This window comes from Trichosurus vulpecula, chromosome 4 (assembly GCF_011100635.1).
Source record: "Trichosurus vulpecula isolate mTriVul1 chromosome 4, mTriVul1.pri, whole genome shotgun sequence".
Lineage (NCBI taxonomy): Eukaryota > Metazoa > Chordata > Mammalia > Diprotodontia > Phalangeridae > Trichosurus > Trichosurus vulpecula.
This window is the reverse complement of record NC_050576.1, coordinates 305,358,102-305,383,355: the sequence shown is the minus strand read 5'-3', so window position 1 is coordinate 305,383,355 and position 25,254 is coordinate 305,358,102. Positions and strand designations below refer to the sequence as shown.

The 25,254-nt window shown below is 39.4% G+C and overlaps 1 protein-coding gene across 6 annotated transcripts in view; it reads right to left on the bottom strand.

The window, feature by feature from the left end:
* Positions 1-25,254, bottom strand: part of ENOX1 (ecto-NOX disulfide-thiol exchanger 1) — a 706,159-nt gene that overhangs the window by 131,590 nt on the left and 549,315 nt on the right. For all 6 annotated transcript variants that reach the window (XM_036757464.1, XM_036757466.1, XM_036757465.1 and 3 more), the window contains 2 exons: positions 17,970-18,076; positions 14,158-14,275 (listed from right to left, as the gene is read on the bottom strand). In XM_036757464.1, coding sequence (XP_036613359.1) covers positions 14,158-14,275; positions 17,970-18,076 — 225 coding nt within the window. The remainder of the gene's footprint in view (positions 1-14,157; positions 14,276-17,969; positions 18,077-25,254) is intronic.

Below are 25,254 nucleotides of genomic sequence, written 5' to 3'. Positions count from 1 at the left end.
TACAAATCACTTCTCCTCCTGACTGGCTCCTACAGCATGTTCCTTTTTGAGGAAACAAATGTCCTCTTCCTTGGAAAGGGATCATGCCAGTTTCTGGAACAATTGCAAAAACAAAAACAACTTACATGTCTATGGGAATGGTTTTTCAAGATAGTTGACTTTGTATATAACCTGCATAGAAGCAAATATCTTTGCAGTAGTGAAAAAGATAGAGAAGGATTTTCTCTGTCCTCTTCACTTCCAAAAAAAGTGTAGGGGGGATCATTCTATGACCTCTACATCCACTAGGGAAAAGACAACAGACCACCAACAATCTCTTGGAAACTCTCACCTGGTCTAGAACATTGGTGATGTGTCTAGTATCTGTTTGTACAAATAATCATGGGACATTGAGTCCAGAAACTGAAATCATGGTCAGGGGAGGTGAGAATTTTGATGCAAGATGAAATCTTGACTTTCCCCATATGTGAGATAACACCAAATTTACCCAACCTCAGCAATAGTAACCTAATTATCAGTGACATAAATTACTGAAAACAGCCAGAATACCTCAAGCGAATGAAGGTGCTTCAGGCACCAGTTTCTTCACAAAGCCTTCCCTGGTACCCAGCCAAGGTGAAAGTCACTCTCACATGTTTCATAGCACTTTGTCTTATTCTCTCCTTTGCATTTATCTTCCTATCCCTCATCGGAATGAATAATAGTGTCCCAAAAATCTTAGTGCAATTTTAAAGTATTAAAGCTTATTTTAAGTTTTATGTAGGATGTTCTAGGTGTTAAAGGAGAATGGGGAAAAGATGGGAAATAAAAGGATGCTATAGCTGTAATAGTTTAAAACTGTACTAGGACTTTTGGGACATCCTATATTTTTTCCCCCTATATAGCTTTCCCTTCTATTAGATTTATAAACTTCTTGAAAGCAGAGTCAGTATTGTAAATCTGACTTTGCATCCTCAGTACCTAATAATATGAACTAACATTTAGTCAGTGCTGGAATATTTGCAAAACACTTTGCATACATTATTTTATTTAATCATCACAATGACTCTGTGAGGTAGGTACTATGGGTATTAGCCCCATTTTCCAAATGGGGAAACTGAGGTTCAAGGAGTTTAACTGACTTGCCAATGGCCAACACCTATGATGATGATTATGTTCTAGGATTTGAACCTAGGCACTATACCATGCTATCTGGCACAATGGCTTTTACATGTTTATTTCATTCATTCACTCACTATTTATTTTATTAATTTACTTATTAAATGTTTGTTAAATTGAATAGCTGAATAACTATTGCAGCTACGGGCAAGGGGGCACATTGTAGCCAGTGGCTTCTGCATCCCTAAGTGAAAACCAAGGGCTTGTAAGATATGATAGCTGTAGGAACTGTCACAAATTTCCCCAAGCCATTCATGATGGCTCTGACATATGGACTAGGCTGATGACTTTACACAGAATCTTTCCCAGGGAGAACAGGTAGACAGGCACCCCTCAAAGAGTTATAACTTAGAACCCAACCAGGAGAAGGGCCTCTGATGCAGCCCTTGGACCCCTCCCATTTCCCAGAATGGTCCATTTAGTGAAGACGCCTGTTCCCAAGCTTTTTGGACATGAGAGAATTTGCCACAATAATAAAGATGTATACTTCAGTAGAACCTTAAGTTCAAGGATTTCTAAGTACTAGACAAGTATTATTCAGTAGTGAGGACTATCATTCTTAAGCATATGGAAAGGAGAGGAAATGAATACCAAACAGCTCTTCACATCAGATATGTGTCACTTTAATATGTTCAATGAGCTGGAATTCTGCAAGATGCCATCTCTTCTTCACTTTCCATTAATGTGCCTCAGACAGAAGAGTCTTTCCAGGGCTTTGTCTAAAGAAGTTTATGGATAACAGAGTTAGGAATCAGAGTATGAGAGTTTCACATCACTGACTGTGTTTAGTACAAAGCCTTATAAAGGCAGAGGGGAATTAGGAGAATGTTAATAAACAGTACATCACAGCACTATGAAGTTGGTAACAGCATGTGTTTTAATATGGCCTAATATTGATTTTTTTTCTCTCTGCCAGTGGTCCCATTTTAACGATGTTATAGTCACACTTCACAATCCCAGACCAAGAGCTAGAGATGAAAATCAATACTTTCTATCTTTCCACTACTAAATGGGATACATATCTACAGCTCTTTGGTCACCCTCATATTGGAGGGGCTTAAAAATCTGCTCTTAGAGAGGTAAATCCCACACCCAGACAGGCAGCTTGACAACCCTAGGTGCAAACATTGCTAGGTCGCTTCCCTGACCCCCTGAAAGATTATACTTTGGTACCGCCAAAGGCAGAGTGACAGATGAAGGTCCAAAAAGAACATAGACTGATTTCTTAATAATCTGCTCCATATTTTCAATTTCATACAGATAATTTTTTTTAAAACCAAGGCTTTTGGACATTTTGTGTTAGACAGGGAATTCTTATCTGAAAACAAATCTGTTTAGGGCAATATTAACGTGGTTGGCCCAGGGGTACAATGTAAACAGGGCAGATATAGGATAAGAAAACCTGGGTTTGAATTCCAACTATGGCACCTGGGTGACTTGGGCAGGTAACCCCTTCTCTGGGCATTAGTTTCTTCATCTTCATTCAAGGAAGTTAGACTAGATGGTCCCTAAGATTGCTCCCCCAGTCCTAATTCTATCCCCCATGATTTTAAGATTAAATTCATGAGATATTGGAAAGTAATAACCCATTGAAAGTGATTTTTTGCCAACAAGGGTCTCATAAAGACTGGGGAAAAGATATACATCCATAAATAATAACAATAATAATAGCTAGGATTTATACGGTGCTTTGAAGTTTGCAAAGTGCATTATAAATGTTATTACATTTTATACTGATAGTCTCCATTTCATATTTAGATACTTATTACATACTTTATATATATATAATAAAAGCAGAAAAATTAAAACTGTCTTTAGTGAAAGGGATTTTGCTTGAGCTGGGAAAGCAAAACAAACTCTAAACTTACAAACTTGCTGGGTTCTTCTTTGGTCTACATTCCCTCAAAAAGTATTATAATACTTCCAGAATTTCTGCAAAATGCACTTTAATTCCAACAACACTCTGTTAATTTTGCTCAAGCGCAAGCTGAAAACATATTTTAACAGCCTGTCAAAATGAGATACTAAGAGTGTCGATAAAATGACACTAAAATAAATGTAAATTTAGATTGCTGTCACAAGTGGCTGCTTGGTTTTGTGAAGATGTTAGGTTGCTATAGTGTTTTCCATAGCAACTTTGCATCTTATTACATAAATAATTCCTCAGTGTCCTTAAAGCCCGCTAAGAAAACAGGATTAAATCTATTCTCCTATGTAATGATCCTGCATAAAACCTTATCAGTATGAAATACCCAGAAAACATAATAAAATGTAATCTAGATAATAGCATTCCTGGCAGTTGAAAGGCATCAGCGCACCCCAGGCTTTAGACTCTGCTGGAGCACTGCTAACGCATGTGGTTAACTGGACACGTTCCGGAAACTTTCTTGGGTTGGAATCTTAGCAGTTTTTCTTCCTCAAAGTTCCATCATTAAACTTCTTTGCTCCAGTGTAACATCTGCCAGTGGCCCCATATCCTGTCCCAATTGTGGGTTGTGAGGAGCAGCTTTCCATCATGAAGGGACACATCGAGACTTAATACTGTAATGGTTTGCTTGGTAAGTGGAAAGGCAACATATTTCGGTGGGGAAAAAAAAGCAATGAATTTGCAATGAAGGGGACTGGATTCAAATCCCATCTCTGGTACTAACCTGGATCACCTTGGACAAGTGACTTCATCTCTTATTTGCAAAATGACGGGCTGGAATGAATGATCAACAAGGCCCCTGTATCTGTAAATCCATGATCCTATGATTCTGTATTTTCGCGATACAATGGCTCTATGGGAGTAGAGCTTTATTATGATAGCTTTTTAAGTCAGCTTATGAAGAGCATGAAATAATGTTGAGGCTTTGTTACATAAGCTAAAGGATAAGAAGTAGGCCTGATAACCTAACCTACAAAAACCTAATTTACAAAAGGGATCAATTAGGGGTGATTACTTGCATAAAAAACAATCCTTAACTTTACATAGTAACTCCCCTCTTGCATTTTACATGTGAATTCATTTACAAAAATTTGATCTATTTATAACTTTCTACTATGGAAACTGAGGTATGCTTGTATAAGAAAATTGGGGGAAGAAGTTGCTTAGTTAAGCCCTTTTAGCTGGTTTAGAACATAAAAAGAAATGGGGGATGGGGAAGAAACTCATTTTTTTTTTAATTGATGAAAACCTATTCCAAGAATTAAGGAATTTAGAAGACCAAACCAAGCCCACTGTAGGAAATCTCTCTTAGCCTACTTAAGCCTCTGCTAGTTTTAGCTGATGAAGTTACTGGCTTTTCACTTAGGTTCTGCATTGACATTTTGTTGTTGACAGAAATAGAATGCTCTTTTCTTCCATAGGAAACTTTTTTTTTTTCAGCACTGGGTGATGGTAGCATATTACTACTGTATTTTCAGTTGGAGGATGTTGCTACCCATGCTGTCATTTTCTGGTGAAAGACCAAAATATGATCAGATATCCCATTTGCACTTTGACCCGCAACTGCTGGTCTTTGGGGTCTGCTAGTGTTTTAGTTCATCCTCTTAGATTTGGCATCAATATAGTATGTCAGTTCAGACTAAGACAGCTCTCTCCCTTTCTTGACCTGTCTGTTCCTGTGGTGTACCTCCTGAGCTACATACCATCGTCTTAGATCATCTTTCAATGTCTCCTGAAAAAGTTTCATCTCCCTGCCCTCTATGCCACTATTTTCCTTCAGCTCACTGAAAAACCACTGTTTTAGCATCAAGCTTCTTTCCATTCCATCCATAGCCAGTCACAAGGACCGCTATTGTGATGCCTGGGCATGATGCAATCTCCATGTGCATGTGATGCAAAAGCCAGGTAAGGGGTCCTTCAGAATCTCTCTGAATCACTACCAAAGAGTTACTGTAATGACAATGGTTGCAATTCACAGGTTCACTTCACACACATTTGCATAAACCTATACTTGTCTTTTCAATAGAATGTAATTATGTAATCTAAAGCAGATGGCTGAAACAAATAATATAAACTATAGGAATTATGCAATCTATAGGAAATGTGCATTATAATTTATAGGAGGTATGGAAATGTGGCTTGAACAGAAAAATCTTCAGAACGAAAGATAAAATTAAAGTCATCTTGAAATTCTCCAGTCAGTGACCACATTGTCATTAATTAGGTATTGTTATTCTTAATTCAGGGTGTCCAGATACATATGAAATTGCTTAGGTTGTGGCATTATTAAACAATCTCAAATTCAATATGATGGCAGAATTAAGGGCCAATTTGATTTCATGCCTCATGAAGTGTATAGGAATATCCTTGTATAATACCTACCTCCATAAAAAACTTATCTTTATGATTATATATATATGTGTATATCCATATCCTTATGAGTTTCCTCTAAGAATCTAATATCCTGAAAAAAACCTTTTCATACCTTTAACACCAAAACATTTTCTATAGTTAGCTTAAAGTTCACCTGGCAGAATAACCACAATCTAATGACTTTGAAAGTATGCAAACTGTCCATACTTGCCCACCGCAAACCAACCTTACCAAGGAGTCAATGAGAAGGAATGGAGTTAAGTTCATAAAAAAGACCCTTTTGGTTCATCAGTGTCTTCCCAACACTGCCAAAATCAGTATAAATTGATTAATTTGTATATTTTATTGTCTCCTACAACACTGTCTGTCCCATTCAGTTGGCAATTATCATATAATAATTTGTACTGTTACTGATAATTTTTTAATTTTCCCAAATAGACTGTAATCTACAAAGACAAAGGTCATTTCTTTAAGCTTTGTAACCTTGAAGGAATGAGGATAGGAACCAAGTAGTCTTTTGATTTTATTGGTATAAGGAACCCCAAATGAAGAAGTTTCCTCTTTCAAAACATGCCAACACTTTCTTGGCAATTTATAGTTTTAGAGAGTTGATCAGAGCACTGGCAGGTAAAGTGATTTGCCTGGGCTCCCGCCAGGTCTTCCTGGATTGAAGCATGGCATTCCATTCTTTATACCGTATTAACTCCCATGATCTTTAAAGTCCTATGTGAATTTGAGTTATTACCAATCACAGAACCATTTGGAGCAACACCTAGTACAGTGCACATCATGGACACAGAATAAAGACTTTTTGATGATGATGATGCCCAGTGACATCATGACATTGAGACTCAATTGCAATATGATAGAGTCTTTTATGCATAAAAGTTCTGAATTCATTTGAAGAATGGGTCATGCTTGTTTTTAAGCATTTTCTCTTCTTCTACGTAGAATTTAAACTTTTTCACTCCAAAAAGATTTGCTCAGGGTTATTACATTGCTAGGTGTTGGACCATTTTATCAGATACTGAATAGCCCAAAGAAAGAGATACTTCATAGAGAACATAGGGATTACATTGTTTTATTCAAAAAAAACATATTAAGCACTTACTATATATCAGGCACCATACTAGGCTCTAAGGATACAGAAACAAATCATTCAAAAACCTTACATTCTATTAAGGAGAACTAAAAAGTACTCAGATAATTAAATACAAAATAAATGGAAAGTACTTTGGGGGATGACAATTATAACTGGGGGCATCAGGGATTGCTACATGTAGGAGGTGGCACTTTAGTTAGCAGATTTAAAGAGAGAGTGGTGAGCTAGAAAAACATTCTAGGCATAGGGACAGTGTATGCGAAGACATGGGGAAAGAAGGAATTTTGTGTATGCAGTCAATCAGTAAGCATTTATTAAATGCCTGCTGTATGTCAGGCATCATGTTAAGCATGGGTCATACAAGGAAAGGGCAAAAGACAGTCCCTGGGAGCTCATAGTCAAATAGAGACAACATGAAAACAACTATGTACAAATTAGGTACATAAAGGATAAATAAGAGATATTAAAAGGAAGGTCTCTGCATTAAGGAGAATCATGAAAAGCTTCCCATAGAAGATGGATTTTAGCTGGGACTTAAAGAAATGCAGAGAAGGCAGGAGGGGAAGAGGAAGAGGGATAGCATTCCAGGTATGAGGGACTGCCAGAGAAAATGTCTGGAGTCTGGAGACGGAGTGTCTTGTGTGAGAAATAGCAAGGAGGCCAATGTCACTGGATTTCAGAGTATGTGTCACCGACTGGAACGGTAGACGGGGGCCAGGTTGTGAAGGGTTATGAATGCCAAAACATTATATTTGATCCTGGAGGTGATAGGGAGTCAGAATTTATTGTGCAGGGAGGGTGGGTTGACATGGTCAGATCTGTGCTTTGGGAGAATTAATTTGTCAGCTGAGTGGAGGATAGACTAAAAGGGGGCGAGACTCTGGGAAGGAAGAGCAACCGGCAAGTTACTACATGAGGCGATGAGACGATGAGGTGATAAGGGCCTGAACAAGAATAATAGTAGTGTCAAAAGAGAGTAGGGGGAGTATATGATGTATGTAGCATAACAATGAGGCCAATTTGGCTGGGATTCTGAGTATGTGAGGGAGAGTAAGGTTCAGTGAAACCGGAATGTATGCTAGCAACAGACTGTGAAAGACTTTACATATCAAAATGAGGAGTCTGTATTATGTCCTAGAGGCAAAAGGAAATCATCGGAGCTTCTTAAGAAGAAGAATGGCTCGGACAGGACTGTTTTAGAAATACCAACCTGACAACCGTGTAGAAAAATGGATTGCAGAGGGGAGAGGGTTGAGTTAAAGGGAATTATTAGGTGGCTTGGAGAAGGAAATGGCAAACCGCTCCAGCATCTTTCCCGAGAAAACCCCAAATGGGGTCATGGTCAAAACTGAAATGACTAAACAAAGACAACAAGATTAGAAGCCTGCTGAAATAATCCAAGTGAGGGAGGATGAGGGTCTGAATAATGGGAGTTGTGGTGCTGGAGAAAAGTTGATGGGTCTAAATGAGATTGTGAATCAATGAATCAATGAAACTTGGTGACTGATTGGACATGGAGGGTAAAGGAAAGTGAAGAGTCAAGGATTACTCTGAGGCTGTAAACCTGGGTGAACCAGAAGAATGGTGGTCAAACACATGGAATTTCAGAATAGGGATGGGTTTTGGGGCGGGGAGTGATTTTTATGTTGGACATTCAGTCGGAAATGTCTAATAGGCACTTGGTGATGCAAGATTGGAGCTGAGAAGATATGTAAGAGCCGGATATATAAATCCAGGAGTTATCTGTGTATCCCTGAGAGATAATGAGGTCACTAAGAAAGGGTATGTATGTGTCTGGATATATGTGCATACATATGTATATATGTGTATGTATCATCTATATATGTGGAGGGGGGGAAGGGGGAGAGAGAGAGGGAGAGGGAGGGAGGAAGGGAGAAAGGGAGAAAGAGAGAGAGAGAGAGGGAGGGAGAGACAAAGAGAGAGGGAGAGAGAGGCAGAGAGAGAGGAAGAGGGTGGGGGAGGGAGGGAGGGAGAGGATGGCCCTAGGACAAAGCCTTGAGGGATCTTGATGGTTAGAATGTGAGATATAACCTTAACCATCCAGCAAAGTAGACTGCAAAGGATCCACCAGACAGGTAGGGAGAGAGAAGTACCTCAAAAACCTAGAGAGGAGAGACTTAATCAGGAAGTGAGGATGGACAACAGTATCAAAGGCTTTACAGAAGTCAAGATGGAGAAAAGGCTTAGCAACTAAGAGATCAATGAGAAATTTGGAGAGAGTAGTTTCAGTTAAGTGGTGAGGTTAATAAACCAGAACAGGTGGAGAAAACGAATTAGGGGAGAAAGTAGAGACAATGAGTGAAAATAACTTTTTTCTTGAGCCTAGATGTGAAAGGGAAGAGAGATATAGCATTATAGGTTGAGGGTTAAGTGAAGAGGTTTTGTTTGTTTTTCAAGGATTAAGTGAGTCATTGGCACATTTGTGGGTTATCAGGGAAGTGTGTATGTGTGTGTGTGTGTGTGTGTGTGTGTGTGTGCGAGTGCGTTTAAATTGTATCCTATTATGTACAGTGTCTTATGAAAAGCTGGATGCAGTTTTAATTCAAGAATGGATCTTTAAGATCCTGACTTCTGGGCCTTGATTTTTTTCCAGCAGGAGGAAGACCAAGCACCTATAAATTTCAATTTTGTAAAAGTTCCTCTCTTTCCCATGCCTCTGATCAGGACAGTATCTTCTTGAATGGATGCTTCAATAACTACACTTGGAGCTTCAAATTTATTAACTAAGCTGGTTTCCAACTTCTTTTTTATCAACTTAGTTTTACTTCAGTTGCCTCAGTTTTCCTGTCAAGCTCCAAATGGTGCGATGAACACATTTCTTCTCTCTCCCTCTCTCTCTGTCTCTCTCTATCTCTGTTTCTGTCTCTGTCTCTCTCTTTCTATCTTTCTCTTTGTCTCTGTCTCTCTCCTCCTTTCTCCCTTTAAAACAAAATACCTAAAGCCAGTAGGGTAGTTAAAGAATTATAATTTTATCAGGATATATCAAAAGTGTGACCCAAATGTAACATGTAACTGACATTGTGATTTTGAGTGATTTTGCTAAATCCTTAATTTATAAGTAAGCACCATGTGCCTCTAGAGGTACGTCTAGTGGTATAGGAAAGAAAGAGCTAAACCCACTGTCAGTTAGCTCTGGGTTCAAATCCTATATCTGAAAGGCATTAGTTATATGACCCTGGGCAAATCGCATAACCTTTCAGTGCTCCAAGAAGCTTTCTATCAATCAAAACTATTTATTAAGCACCTACTGTGTACCAGGCACTGTGGTAAGTGCTAGAGATACAAAAAAAGGGGGGGGGCAAAAGATAGTTTGTGCTTTCAAGGAGCTCCCTTATTTCAATGAAATCAGAGATGCAGGCAAAAAATACAAACTAAAGATACATATTCAAATGTAATGAGTCAGGGCTCCTGACCTCATCCAAAATTAATGGTGTGGAGGAAGGGCATTATTCAGAAATTAAAAACTCTCCCATCCCTTCATTCCTCCATGGTGAATAAACCCTTGAGAAAAAACATATAGGCCAGACCCAAGCTTTAATAAAGGTTTATGACTAAGCTGGGAGAGATTAATAAATAAAACATCTTCCAGTCAAAGATGGTAGAATCAAAAATAATATCTTTCTATGGTGAGACACACTCACTCGTCTCCTGAGCTCCTTCTTCAGCTTGGGCTGACTCTACTAAACAATATCCCTCTTGGCTCTCTAAGGATAGATCTGCTAATACCTGACTGACTCCATAGAAGAGTCTCCCGGGGTAGGAGGCCACTGAAAGCCATGCGCCAGGGATTCTTCCATAGGTATAAAGTTTCACATGGATTTGGGGATTTAGTATTTCCTAACGTCAATAAAAGACATCAGCACCCTAGGAGAAGGCAGCTAGTTTATGAGTGACAGATGTAAATCCTGTATCTAAAAATGAGTGATAGATACCCTAATGAGCTACCACCAGGAGATGTGTACCCCTTAGGCAAAGAGCCTTTAGTCCCTTGCTGCATACTCTAGTTATCAAGCATTTGTCTGCTACTTGGTCAAAAGACCAAGCGGGAATTCATGTCAGCCTGTGCCCTGGAGCACATAAAGCTAAAAATGACAAAGCAGCTTCAGGCCAGGAAGCCTGTTGTCCAGAGTCACTGGACAAGGTATTAGTAAGAAATAGGGAATGACAGCAGGCCATAGACTGAGCTGCAGTATCAGAAGAGAACCAGGGAAAGCAGCAACTTTGAGCTATAGAAGGGTCCCTGAGCTCAGGATGCCAGAAACCAAATCCTTTAAAATCCCAGATTCTGAATGCCAGCCTTCTTGGGCATAGAGCCTCATGTTGGTCATCTAGACAGCAAAGTCTTGATGTATGTTATCCACCTGGTCCCCATAATATTGCTACGAAGTGAGGGTGGGGAAGATATTTTGATGTCCACTTTAGAAATAGGTAAACTGAGCTACAGAGAGCTTGTCACAATTCCAAACACACCCTTTCCTCAGCAGGTAGATCAGTATGAGGGTCTATTCCAATTAACCAGAGGCCTGTTTTTTGTTTTTCCTTTTAAACTACTATACCGACATTCCCAGTCTAAGTCCATCTCTCCGTATGTAAGAAATACAAATCAGAAGATAACCTTTTCAATGGGCCATGGTAAGTATTTGTCGATAGAAGAATTGGACACATACAGGACATCCAAAAATCTATATTCTCCTTCATATTCTTGGCAGATGAATTGAGAATAAAAAAGGAGTCCAGCTTGGCTTTTCAGATTTACGGAGAAACTCCCAGGTTACTATCAAAATGTCCTTGCATCTGTGTGAATGCTTCCGAGATACTTAGAGACAAGAAGAACTGAGTAGATTGGATTAAAAGATAAGGCCTCAGGAGGATCTACTTTGCCGTGAATAAACGAAATGGGGTCTGGATCTGGATTACTAAGTAACATCTGTTGGGCACCAGTACCATGCTCAGTGATATTTTCCAGAAGCGGGGACTAAACTGTTCAGAGTTGTTGTTATTCTGGTCATGTCTTAGGCAGGCTGCAAAATTAGACACATTTCTTACCTGGAAAATTGACATGATGCTTAAGAAAAATGTCACCAAAAAAAAAAACCCACACAAAAAAACCAAATGTACACGTTCAAATGAGAACTTCTCCTGTGCTCAATTCCTTCTAGGTCAATCCTATCAAGAGTTAGATTAAGAATTATAGCGTTATTTTACCTTGTTTCATGTATATAACCACATTAACACAACGTTCATTGGGGGAAAAAATTGCCTTATTTACCTGAAGTAACTCTTATAAAGAACTGGACCAATCAAGGTATTCAAAGCTAGAAAGGGCCTTTTAAATCTTCCAATCCCAAACCCTTGTTTGGGTTAGACATCTACAGCTAAGTCAATAAAATAGACCAGGAAAGTTAGGTAAAGAAAGTATTGTCCAGAGAGATGAGGTTTTTTTTGCTAAGGATCTCACAGCTGAAGAGCAATTGGAAATCAGAGTGTATGACACAGATGTTTGAGGTAATAAATATGACAAAAGAGTTCATTCTCAAACTGAGGTCCTCTGCCTCCAAAACCGATGTTCTTTCAACTTTTCTCACCAGAATCTAGACTTTTAAAATATGGTATCTAACCATTAACAAGACTGAGCCATGAAAACAGTGATTTTCTTAGGGGAGAAACAATCTAAAACATATAATAAACCAAAAGATGACCATCCCTAAAAGTCTAATACCAAGTCCAAAATAAGAGGGAAATATTGATTCATAAATTACCAGATAGAGAGAACATGGCCTCAGAAAGTACTTCTATGGTGTCCACCCCTAAGACTACGTGCATTAAAGTACTTAATGAATTCAATTTAAGGATGAAAGAGAATTATCAAAAGAAATTAAAATCCCTCCTTGATATGTATGTACCAGAAGCTTTACTTTTGATCAATATCCGGGCCTTGGCATTCTCTACTGTGGCCCTGGTGAACCTGGATGCTTTATGGGGCAAGCTATTAACCAGGCTGACCCTCTTCCCGGAATCCTTTTGTTCATGACTACTCACGACCTATTTTTAGTCATATCACTGTTCTTCTCTGCCTGACTCCCTTGTAATCTTTCAGTTACAGAATTCAAGGCAGGTCTCTGTTGTGCTATCTGGCAAATAGTGAGGTCAAACAGATTTCCATCCCCTTAGTTTTCATTTTCCATAACTGCATAGCGTCCCATTCCTTCTCTAGCCAGGAACCTTCCTAAAGGGCTCCCTTTCTGTTTTAGTAAGCAACTCTCTAATTGTGTCTGATTTCAAATTCCCCTGTCTGGGAAAAGAAAACCAGGAAGGCTTTCGAGCCAGCATCTTAGATTAGGCAAACATGTATTTTAAATTTCGGACCCAATCAAGTCTCTATATAAGCTCCTTCATTCTGTTAAACAGAAGAAATGGACCTAATCATCTCGCTTGATATACAGAAAGTCATCCCTTTGACTATAGATTAGATGGCTACAAGGACACTCTCAAGGTCTCTCTCCAGAACTTTGGAACTGATTGTGTGACATGGGAGACCTTGGCACAGGACCGCTCAGCATGGTGTGCCCTCATCAGAGAAGGTGCTGTGCTCTATGAGCAAAGCAGAATTGAAACAGCTCAAAAGAGATGCAGGATGAGCAAGTTTGGAGCATTCACCCCAAATGTTAACATGGACTATTTGCACCCAACCTGTGGTAGAGCATTCTGAGCTAGTATTGGCCTGATCAGCCATAGTCAAACACACTGAATCTTGGCTCATTTTGGTCCTCTTTGAGAATGAAGGACAACCAACCAAGATGGATACAGGGAACTAAAGGTTAATAGGATAATAGATTAGACCTGTACGTCATGTTAGAGGTCATTCAGTCCAACCTCCTAATTTTACAAATGGGGAAATTGACTCTTACATGCAGGATGCTCCTTGCCCAGGGTCACATAGGGAGTAAGTAGCTCAGCCAAGATTAGAATTCAGGTCCTCTAACTCTGAATCCAGAGCTTTTTGTTTGATATTAATAATTTATTGTGATATATGTATATGTATATATATAATTATTATAATATCTTAATAATCTTTATTCTGTAGGAAATAGTCTGAATTCCAAGGGACTTAGAATAGAGGCTTAAAAATTTCTTTGGTGGTTAAAAAAATTTGCCACGGTGGCAAAATTCCTTAAATGAGAACAAAATCCATCTATCTTTCAGTGAAAGCTATAGCTGCCATTCCATGGAAAATAATTTTACAAAAAGAGGACAATCCTACTGAAAAAAAAAGCTAGCATGGTTCCAGGTATGGGGGGAGAGAAAAAGAAGACAAGAAAAGGAAAGGGAGGGAGGGAGAGAGGGAGAGAGAGAGAGAGAGAGAGAGAGAGAGAGAGAGAGAGAGAATGGAGCTTCAGCATCACTATGTTCCTTCTAAAGAGCCTGAAGTTCAGCAGACAAAAGCCAGATAAAATATAAATGTACTTCCAACGTAAGCTCTTCCCTGGCTTTCTATGACCACTTCTGGTCCCTTCTCATCCATCTTAGATTCAGAACACTCCCTGTACCCTCTCACATTGCAGGCTGTCAGCATTACCTGATTCATCTACTCTCATTTTTTTATTAGGGGTGTCAGTGCTCTCATCATCAGACATTTCCATCTCCTCCTCGCGTCGGATCCCCATGAGTTGTTCACTGTGAGCATTCCGGAGCTCCTAGAAACAAAAGAACAAGCTTTTTAGAATGAGAGAAAATGAGACAACACCCATTCTCTCAACAGCCCCTTTGCTGTACCCTGGTTGTCTTAAAGTAACAAATCTAAGTTAATGTGGAAAAAGAAACTGCCTCCTCCTATCTCCTTTCTACATCTTCTAGAAGGAAGCTCTACAGTGCTTTCCTTCATTGGGACCACTGTGATGTCAAATTTTAGATATGAAATAGAGAAAAAGAGGACATGTATGTCCTCCTTTAGTGATTATCACTGCTGACTTTTCAAGGCAATATATTAATGGGTGTTAAACAGAAACACTATTTTAAATCAATATTTTTTTTCTTAAATTCACTTCTGGTACTATCTATATGTATTCTGCCTAATTTACATATGAAGAAAAAGGATCATATCAATCTCACAAGTTTTTATAGTTCACAAAATATTGTCAGAATTCATTAAGGATCTACTAATTCCAACATGCTTTTGTTGAGTTTTAAGTAGTGAATATGATTTTTAATAATAATAACAGTCTTGTAAAACTAAACTGTCCTACAGCTGATTAAAAACCACAGAGCCCAGGGCTTGTTTTTTAAAAAATGGGCATTGGGTTATTCTGATGTTCTCTCATCTTCTTGTCTCTGTCCTGGACCCATAAAAGGGTACTGAAAATTTTGGCAATACATTAATTTGGTTCTAAAGAAATGTTTAGGGCTAAGTGTATCTTCTTGAAATATCCAGGTTCTGAGGGTAGAGGAAGGGCACATTCAGAAAGGCAAGACCCCATAAGACTGAATAACCATTCAGGGCCTGCATAAAGTCTTATCCTTTGCTTTCTTTCAAGGAGAGACAGGAGGGTGGGTGATATCTCCTTTTTTTCTCCTTCCCCCATAATTTCACCATATGGGGTTTTTTTTGGTATGTTTAGTTGCAACCTAAGCTCTTAACACATCTTGCTCTCTCTCCCTCTCCCTCCTTCATTAATTTTTTAAAAATATTGATACCCTTTGTTTTGACGCAACGGACACCTCTGAATAAACAACCAAACAAACCTTTCTCCAAAGTCCATTCTTAAAAATACTTCATCAATTGCTAACAGAGAAAGAGGGGGCCTATTCTTTCATTTTGATCACATGGCACAATCATGGACCATGATATTTGAGCACAGTTTTGTATACTGTTCCTCTCTCTCCCTAACTTTCTGTAAGTCTTCCCATGTTTCTCTGAATCCTTCTTATTTGAAATTACTTCCTTTTGAAGCACATCATTCAAAGAGACAGAGAAAGGCCTATTCTGCCCTAAATCCTGCTGCCAGGTGTTGAACAAGGGATGTTACACCATGATTAGGCTGGTGCTTTATAAGCGGTAGACAGCTAATTTTTCTATTGACAAAGGGCCCAATTCCCAGAGAGGTGGCTTAAAAATATTTGAAACAAGGAAAAGTCAGGTGGAAAGAATAAATGGGGCAGAAAGGGCCAGTTGTTTATTCCCCACAATTAATGATAAAGAGTCATACAGTAGCTGTTGCTGTGGGAGGTGGAGAGGGAGGAAGAAATAGAAAAAAAAAAACCCCACAAAAAAACCTGAGGGTGTTTCCACAGGGTGCCTCCGGTTCAGCAGTAAATCACTGGTACATTCTAGTAAGTCTGTAAAGGTGTTGCAGATAATTAACAGATGCTGTACATGGGGAGGCTGAAAAATCAAGCCAATTATCAAGCTTGTATGCAACTGAGAAATTATTCACAATGTAAGTTGCAAACTGGTATTTAATCAATTAAATGGCACACAGGGAAAAAAAATCAAAGGTAATTTCCAATTCTGTTTCATAACGGAGAGCAAATGGGAGTTTGGTGGGAAGAGTTGGGATATCACAATGGCCCTTTAAAAGATGGGCCATTGGCACGATCCAGGGCCGAAGAGCATTCAGTAGGCATATATTTTTCTACTCCTCTTTAAAGGGGTGGCAAACTCAGTAATTTTCCTAAGACAGTCAGAGACCTTTGTGCTCTCCCTACTGGAGTCATTAGGATTTTGTTGGGGGGCTGGGGTTTGGAGAGGGCATAAGGGGAGAGGAAGGAGGAAAAAGTGCATTTAAACAAATCAGCAGATGGGGAACAATCAGAAAAAAAGACATAAGACAACATCTGTTTCTGGCTGACATTCTCAGGCTAGTGACAGGAGCTGAAAAGGGGGGCTCATTCAGCCCCTCCTTGCTTTTCTCTTCCATTTAAAAAAAATCTTGTTTTGTTTCTAGAAGAAGGGAAATGGTCTAGTTACTGTCAAGTCCAAAAAATGTTTTTATGGATTCCCATTTGGTCTTTCATTATCCTGCATCTGTTGATTTTACCACACGCAGCTACTTGGCCCCCCCTGAAAAGCAGTGTTTGAGGTCTGAATTCAAGATGTCTGTTCAAGAGAATCCCCTATACTTCTCTTGTTTCTAGAAGATCAAAGGGGAAACACCATCTTCATCCTCCTCATAATCCAATCCAGAGGAACACAATTTTATCAGCCACCACCTTCTAAAGTATTTGTGAAGTAAAAAAAAAATGTCCTTCTTAACAATAAATTGCAGTAGCATTTTAAGTGTCCCATTATGGTGAAGTCATTTGGTATTCCCCATAATAACAGTGATAATAAAGAATTCATTTGGTATTCATGTGGATGTTACATCTAGTGCCATTGGTATTCAACTGTAATTTAGCATTAGTTAATGGGCACTTAAAATGCTACCCAAATAATTTATATCGTAGCACTCTGTTGTTTCTCAAACTACACTTAAAAAAAATTGTGCTCCAAAATCATTAAATAAGTACACCTTACCTTCTAAAAGTTTTGATTTTGAAACGGGGAAAAATCATTTTGAGAACCGTAATATTAACATGCTGTGCTAGGAATGGAGAAGCATCTGGATGAAATTTTTTCTTGTTAAGATAAAAGAAAGAAACAAAGACAAACAGTGTACTTACTTTTTTTTTTAAGTACAGGCTCATAGCGTACACTACTACATGGCTGAATTAAACATGGAAACTGGAAGATCAATGACTAAAAACACAAAGTGCTTCTTCCCAGGTGATAGAGGTGGCATCTCAGAGCTTCCATATCTTTCCCCTGGTGTCTAGGGAGTGGGGGGGGGGGGTGGCATTCTTTTAGCCTGATCAGTCCCTTTGGATTTCTCCCAGGGAGACGTGTGTTTAACAGAAGTGACTAATAAATAAAGAAGACATAGATGGAAAGAAATACTTGCCATTTTGGGGCTCTGACAAAATCACAAACCTCCATCACTAGAGATAGCACTTAAAATGACCAAAAAAACAAGCAAACAAAAATCTCTACACACAAACAAGGTGCAAATATGAAAACTTATATCTTAATTTAAAATACTTTGGTGAACAGAGGTTCTTGCTTGATTTCCAAACTAATTACTAGTAGAAAGGTAAAAAACTGTGATAATATTCCTCTTTCATAGAAGAAAATCACTCTGTTCTCCAAGTGTTAATTCAGCCGCTTTTCTGGATATGGAACAAATCTTTGCTGGCTTTGGAGCAGATAATGAGATTGCACAATGATGGGTGGATCGCCTTGCCAGCTGTAACTAGCAAGGGGTAGATGCAGAAGATCACAGCCTAGCTGCAGCCACACTATTCTGGGCCAATCCAGCTGTGTGACGGTGGTTAAAACATAATAATAAAATCACCAACCTCAGAATGCTTTCGCCAAATGTCTATGTTCTTGCGCTGAGCTTTCGAGAAATGGTCCCAAGCTTTTTGTCTGGCAGAAGCGTTGAAAACGGCCACAATCTGCTCAACTTTGGTGAACAAGGAAGTCAAACAAGACAAGTAATTTATGTTGTGATCACTATAGTGAAGCAAAGCAAAGACACTAGGAGTCTATGGATGATGTCATTATTGAGACAACATCATCGATAGCCATCCGATCATGTGCCTTTTGTACTTACATTTTATCAAGGTTGGGGATGTCTCCCTTCAAGTCTGTCTCCATAACTTTAGTCTACACCAATTTTAAATGTGACCTAAACACTTCATGGGCAGCTGTTTGTAAATAACTTCAGCTATCATTTAAAGATGTGATTGCCTCTATCCATCCATCTGTCCTCACATTGAGATTTATAATGTCTAGGTTGGGAGCTGGAAGTTGAGAAAGGGGGAGGAGTTGCTGAATAAGAAGGCAGGCATCTCTGAATTGCTAGATGCTATGACCTCTGTGTGCCAATGGCCTAATTCTGAAACGGCCGTAGCTGAGGTGGATTTAGTTGGGCCAATTAGTTTTTAAGCACCTCTTCTCTCATTCACAATTTCCACTTTTACTCCCCAGTTCCCCATTGATGCCCCATTGTGGTGCTCTCAAATGCACCCAACCCAAAGATCTCTACTGAAAAAATCAGAGCCAATACCTCTTCTTCAAGGCAAGAAAAGCCCAATGTTCCCCAGCTGGCTCACCCAACTCATTGCATTGGCATGCAGATTTCATTTACATACCTTCTGAGCCCTCCATAGTTCATCAGGGCTACATACCATTGGCTATTATTCCATTATCACTCTCATAAAGCTCCCCTCCCTCTGGCTCCCAAACCACTTTAAGTTCTAACTTTGTCTTCTTGACTTCATTTAGCACCTGTGTGGCTTCCAGGCACTGTGCAATCGGAAAGATAAATATCCAGTATCTGTTAACTACACTACCCAGAGAAAAGACTGAGCCATTAGTATTATGTGCTAGGGATTAGGGCCAGCCAAAAGCAAGCCAAATGCATGTTTTAAAAACCATTGGTTTTAACAGCAAAGGGAAACTGAAGATTTTTTTTTAAGAATTAAAGGGACACAGAATGAACCATTTGAATTAAAAATTAAAAGGATTCATGTGGTCCCTGAATCGAGGTGCAGATCTGAACTTTTTAATGATTAATTGTGAAGACATAGCTAAAACCTGCCATAAATCTTTACTGGGTAATTTCAAAGGCTCTATTCAAAAAAAATAAGTAAAAGAATACATCTGTAAAAAGACAAGATGTTAACAAGATTTTTGACATTCTGGCAAAATGTCACATGCTAAGGATGTCTACAATGATACAATAATCCCCAAAAGAGGGACCAGAAGAAATAATTATCACAACAAAGTTTCATGGATTTAAAAAAGAGAGAGCATATGAAAATGTTCAAGTAAATATTAGGTAGAATGGGATGGAAAATGGGGGAGAAGATGCCTTCATTCATACGACACAATGTTTAACTTCTTCCTTCATTCACCTATTATTTCAGAATAACTGGGATTGTTCTCATAGAAGCTTTTATATTTACTGTGGGTTGCTTTTTGCCTCTATGCAAAAGAATCTCAAAACCGAATCTTCTCATTTATCAAGCCTTATCATCATGTCAAGTGATGCATTAACTTAACTCAATTTTAATGGGACAATTTGTCATCAGTTCAGGTCTATGTTTCCCTCAGGGCCCCCCGTAAGGCTAGACATGACCCCTCCTTTGCCTCTCTCCCTCTCACTATACCCGACAATAGGTACAGATGCCAGGGCAGTCCTGGCTTTAAGGACAGTCTGCGGTGACCAATGAAAGCTACCCTCACCTAGAAGGAAACCCAGAATTCTACAGACAAGTGTGAAGGGAAATGCCTTGTGGAAGGCAGAACTAGTGACTTAGATGAAGTTTTGAGTCCATCCTGGATCATGTTCATTCCTCTGCTTGGGCTCTCCACTTCCTAGGTGGTATATTTTGGCCATGCTGAACATATATTTTATAGCTGCTAAGGAATACAGTATTTGGTATGTGAATCAGTCAGGCAACAAGCATCTACTATGTGCCAGTCACTAAGCTAAGCTCTAGAGATACAAAAAAAGGCAAAGAACAACAGTAACAACGTCAAACAAAAAAAACAATTCATGACCTCAAGGGGCTCACAGTCTAAAATAGTTCTGCACAACCTGCGGCCCGCCAAAGGATTTCAGGATTCTCCACATTTTTTACGGGCCGCCCGAAATCCTTTGGTGGGCACAGGCCACAGATTGTACAGGCCTGGTCGAAAGGTATGGTAGAAAGAGACCTAGCTTAGAGTTAGGAGATGTGGGTTTGAGTCCTGGTTTGGCCACTCACCAGTTAGTTATGTGACCTCTGGAAAGTCATTTATCTCAGCCTCATTTTGTCTCATTTTATAAAATCAGATGAACTCAATTACTCTCTGGCCCTAAAATTCCATTCCATTCAAGAGACATTTGTTTAGCCCCTGCTGTATACAGAGCTGTGAGCTAAAGGAGATGTAAAGTTTAGATAAGACAAGATTTCATGCAGTTGGTAGCTTTGCTTTGCAGACAGATGTTAAATGTGATTTTTAAAAAAATCACTGGTCCTATGTTTTCAATACCACAGATGTTTACAATTTAAGGAGGGATAAGAACACACTGTAAAGGAATACTCCTGTCAACACAGCAGTGCAAAGAGTCTACAAAAGCATAGACTTGGCATAGGTTACGCCCTGGAGGAGAGGCATTACATCCCATCTCTCTTATGTGTTGTTGAATGATGACTAGGCTTAGGGATTAGACAGAACTAAGGCACTGTCTTGCCAAGAAAACCCAAGAACACCTAGGGATAGCCTTACCAAGCAGACTTGAGTTTTCAAAAACAAGATAACATTTGAAGGATTTAAAAAGATCCACACACACTTAAAGATATCGGGTTACCCTTCTATTTTATGGCACAGAAGGGTCACAGAAAGAGAAATGTTGTTATTGCAATCAGGAAGAAAGGCAATGGAGTTGTGCGGTCAGGAAAGCAGCAGCTGCTACCAAGAGCCCTGACGGTCAATCAGTAAACATTTTTCAGGGCCCTATTATGGACATGGTGCAGAAGATAGAATGCCAGGCCTGGAATCAGGAAGATTTGAGTTCAAATGCGGTCTCAGATGCTTACAAGCTGTTTGATCCTGGGCAAATCACTTGACCCTGTTTGCCTCAGTTTCCTCATCTGTAAAATGCGCTGAAGGAAATGGCAAACCATTCCAGTATCTTTGCCAAGAAAACTCCACAGACACGATGTGCTGTGGTCCACAGGGTCATGAAAAATCAGACTCAACTGAAAGATTGAACACTTGTACATAGTATGTGTTTAATAAATGCTAATTGACTGAACAACTGATTTTATAGATGAGGAAAGTAAGTACTTACTGAGAAAGTAAGTCTTTGTTGAGTTCATATATGTGAGAAAGGTGGAACTTTACCCTAGGCCTTGTGACTTAGTGTTAAGTTTAAATATGTTTACTTTTTCATCCCTAGCCAAACAGGGATGGATCTAATTAGCTTACTAAATGGATCTAATCTGTCCAAATCACTAAATCCTTTCACAAAAATATCATACTCCTCTCACAGAGTTCTGTGGAACGAGGGTGGGGCTATGGCTGATAACAATGGCCTCTGATCTGGTGTTCATAAGCGGATGGCCCCAGATTGTTTGGAATGCCTGTATAGTACAATTTAACTTGTTATACGGAGAGGTCAAACAGATACAGTGTGAATGACTGGATTCGATGATGGGAAAATAATTACTGCTAAAATTTAAGAGTTCTTTCTGAATGACAAGATGTTCTCTGTAGAGTCTTTCAGATGAGTGTAGTTTAATTGTAACTTCTGGAGCAAAGCACTACTCTGGTAGATAGATACTCATGTTCCGGTAGACTTTCAAATGTGATAATATCCCAAAGCATCAGGCTTGACCATAACACACGTGCTACTACAAATGGGCAGGAAAAGGTGGAGAATTCTACCAAGAATCCATTGACAATTAGCGTATTGGGATTACACATCCCTGTGTTGAGAATTCCTCAAAGTCTGCCCTCAGGAAAGAATGCTGTAGATTCCATTGTTTGAAGCGGGCGAAATAAAGGCCAGAATGTAAATTTATATGTATATGCATATGTATCTACATTTACAGAGTCTAGATGTAAAATACATGTATATCTATATTATACCTATATTTCAAAAGACCTTCAAGTCAGGCAGACTTGAATTCCAATCCAGCTATATGACCCTGGGCAAGTCATTTAACACTAATTTGGGTCTGCTTCCTCAACTATAAAATGGGGATAAAACCTTGATGTGAGTATCAAATGATGGAATGGAATATCTGAAAAGTGCCTAGCACTGTGCCTGGCAGGAGCTATATAAATGTCAGTTGTTAGTATTATTATTATTATTGATATAGTCAGTATAAAAACTTCCTCCACCGACACAGCAAGCATCCGCACCTCTGCCTTCACAGACAGTTTCACTAGCTGTCATGGCCAAAAGACCTCACCATCTGCTGAGGAGACTCTCTGAGCTAAGCAAAACCGGTCTTCAGATAGCAGACACCTAGTCTGTCACTGGGGCCATATTGAAAACATTTTCCTTTTTGATGGGGTCTGCTGTAGCTGAGATTTCATTGGCACTGCCTTTAAGAATCTAACGTCACCTCTCTACCATCATGAGGTACCAGAGGTCCACTTTAATGGATGCCATCCATAGATATATACACCATAAGATCATAGATCTAGGGCTGGAAATGACCTCAGAGGCTATCTGCACCAATCTCCTCACTTTACTGAGGGAACTGAGACGTTGGGAGGTTGAGGGTTAAGTGACTTATCCAAGGTCACAGAGGCAGTAGGCATCAGAGGCATTAGAAATCAGCACCTCTGACTCTAGAGCCAGTGTTTTTTCCAGTATATATGTATGTGTGTATGTTTGTATGTGTGTGTGTGTGTGTGTATATGTTCGCTAGCACACAATACATACATATACACACGTGTGTGTATGTGTGTATATATACATATACACACTGCTAAAATACTTGTCGCACATAAACATATGGACACATATGTGTATATACATAAACATATATACACACATGTGTATACCTATGTGTGTATATATATATGACATATTATGGTACAGTGGAATATAGTCTATATGTTGATATAATATATATTATATGTATATATAGTAGAATATATGTGTGTGTGTGTGCGCGCGTGCACATATATAGGAATGAGGAGAGACAAAGTAACAAAAAGTGGGAAAATAGGAAGGAAAGCTAAATCATTTAACCACATACTTCTAATAGTTTAAATCAGGGGTAGAACCTGTGGCCTCAAGGCCACATGTAGCCCTCTAGGTCCTCAAGAGTGGCTCTTTGACTGAATCCAAACTTCACAGAACAAAGTTCAAAGGGCCACACTTGAGTATCTAGAGGGCCACATGTGGCTTTGAGGCCACAGGTTCCCTACCCCTGGCTTAAATCACTATAAATAAAAAAGGCAAAAATGACCAGACAATTTACTCATGGCTTATATAAAGGCCTGGCTAGTTAGTTCAGTTATAACACTGGGTTAGCAAATCCTATTTCTGGGTTCGTTCTCTACACAAGTTCCATATTTCTTTCTATTTCTTAGCCCCAAGTCATAGAATGGCTCATAGAGTTGGTCCTGGAGTCAGGAAGACCTAGGTTGAAGTCTTGCCTCTGATGCATACTGGAAATGACTGTCAGTCAATAAACACTTATTACTTATTGACTGAGTAGAGAAGTCAGTCGATAATCATTTATCAAGCACCTACTACGTTCTAGGCACTGCTAAACTTTGGGGATACAAAGAAAGGCAAAAACCCAAAAGACCAAAAGAATTCTTCTCAAAAATTCACCATCTAATAGAAGGAGACAATATGCAAACAACTATGTACAAACAAGATATAGACAAGATAAATTGGAGATGATCAATAGAGGGAAAGCATTAGAATTAAGGGGAATTTAGTTTAGTCATTTGCAATCATGTCAGACTCTTTGTGACTCCTTCTGGGAGTTTTCTTGGCAAAGATACTGAGAATGTTTGCCATTTCCTTCTCCAGCTCATTTTACAGATGAGGAAACTGAGGCAGAGTTAAGCTACTTGGCCAGGGTCACATAGCTAGGAAGTGTCTGAGTCTGCATTTGAACTTAGGTCTTCCTGACTCCAGGCCCAGCACTTTATTCACTGTGCCACCAAGGCTTTCTGCAGACTTGAAGGAAACTAGGGAAGCCAACAGGGGGCAAAGTGTTCCAGGTGTGGGAAAGAGCCAGAGAGAATGCCTGGAGCTGAGAGATGGAACGTCCCAAGGCCAGTGTCATAGCACTGCAGGTATTGGAGGTAGGGTATAAGCTCTAAGAAAACTAGAAAGGTGTGGGTGGGTGGATGGGACAGTTTAGGAAGGGTTTTAAATACCAGAAGATTTTATATGTAACCCTGGAGGTGATGGGGAGCCAGTGAAGTTTACTGAACAGAAGGGTGACGTGGTCAGACCCATGCTTTGGGAAGATCATTTTGGCAGCTGAATGGAGGATGAACCATGTGATTATGGAGAAGCAGGCATCTGTCAAAAACTTTAGGTTGTAGAGAAAATGCAACACTGCATTGGTGGAAGGCCTTGCCTCACCTGGGTAAATGATGTTTGAGCAGCAATGTGGTACAGTGAATACAACAGATGGGTACAGAGTTAGGAAAATTCATGTTCACCTCCCAGCTCTAATTTGTACTGGCTGGGTGACCCTGAGCAGACCCCTTTTACAAGCCAAGGAAATTCTTCCAGATTTTAAGTTGTACAACAGAGTCAGTCTGAATTGGTAGAAGGAATTTCCTTGCTGGAAGTTCCCTGTACGAATGAAATCATAGTCTCCTTTCTTGCTAAAAATATATGCTACTGATAAAACCTGACCCCTGTAATGTGCAGGGATATGAAGATCTTCCCCTCCCATTGATAGGCCTCACTTGGAGCCCATTAAGGGAAGCTTGCTAAGGGGAGGCTTGCTTGTAGGAAGGCTTTCTCACCTTTTGATACTAAGTTAATTAGACACTGAGTTACAAGGGTTGTGAGGCCTTCTGGCTCTGAGAAGTGTATATACTATGAGTTGGTATTTTGCTTTGGGTGTTCACTCATGAGAAGGATCTTGTGGTTTC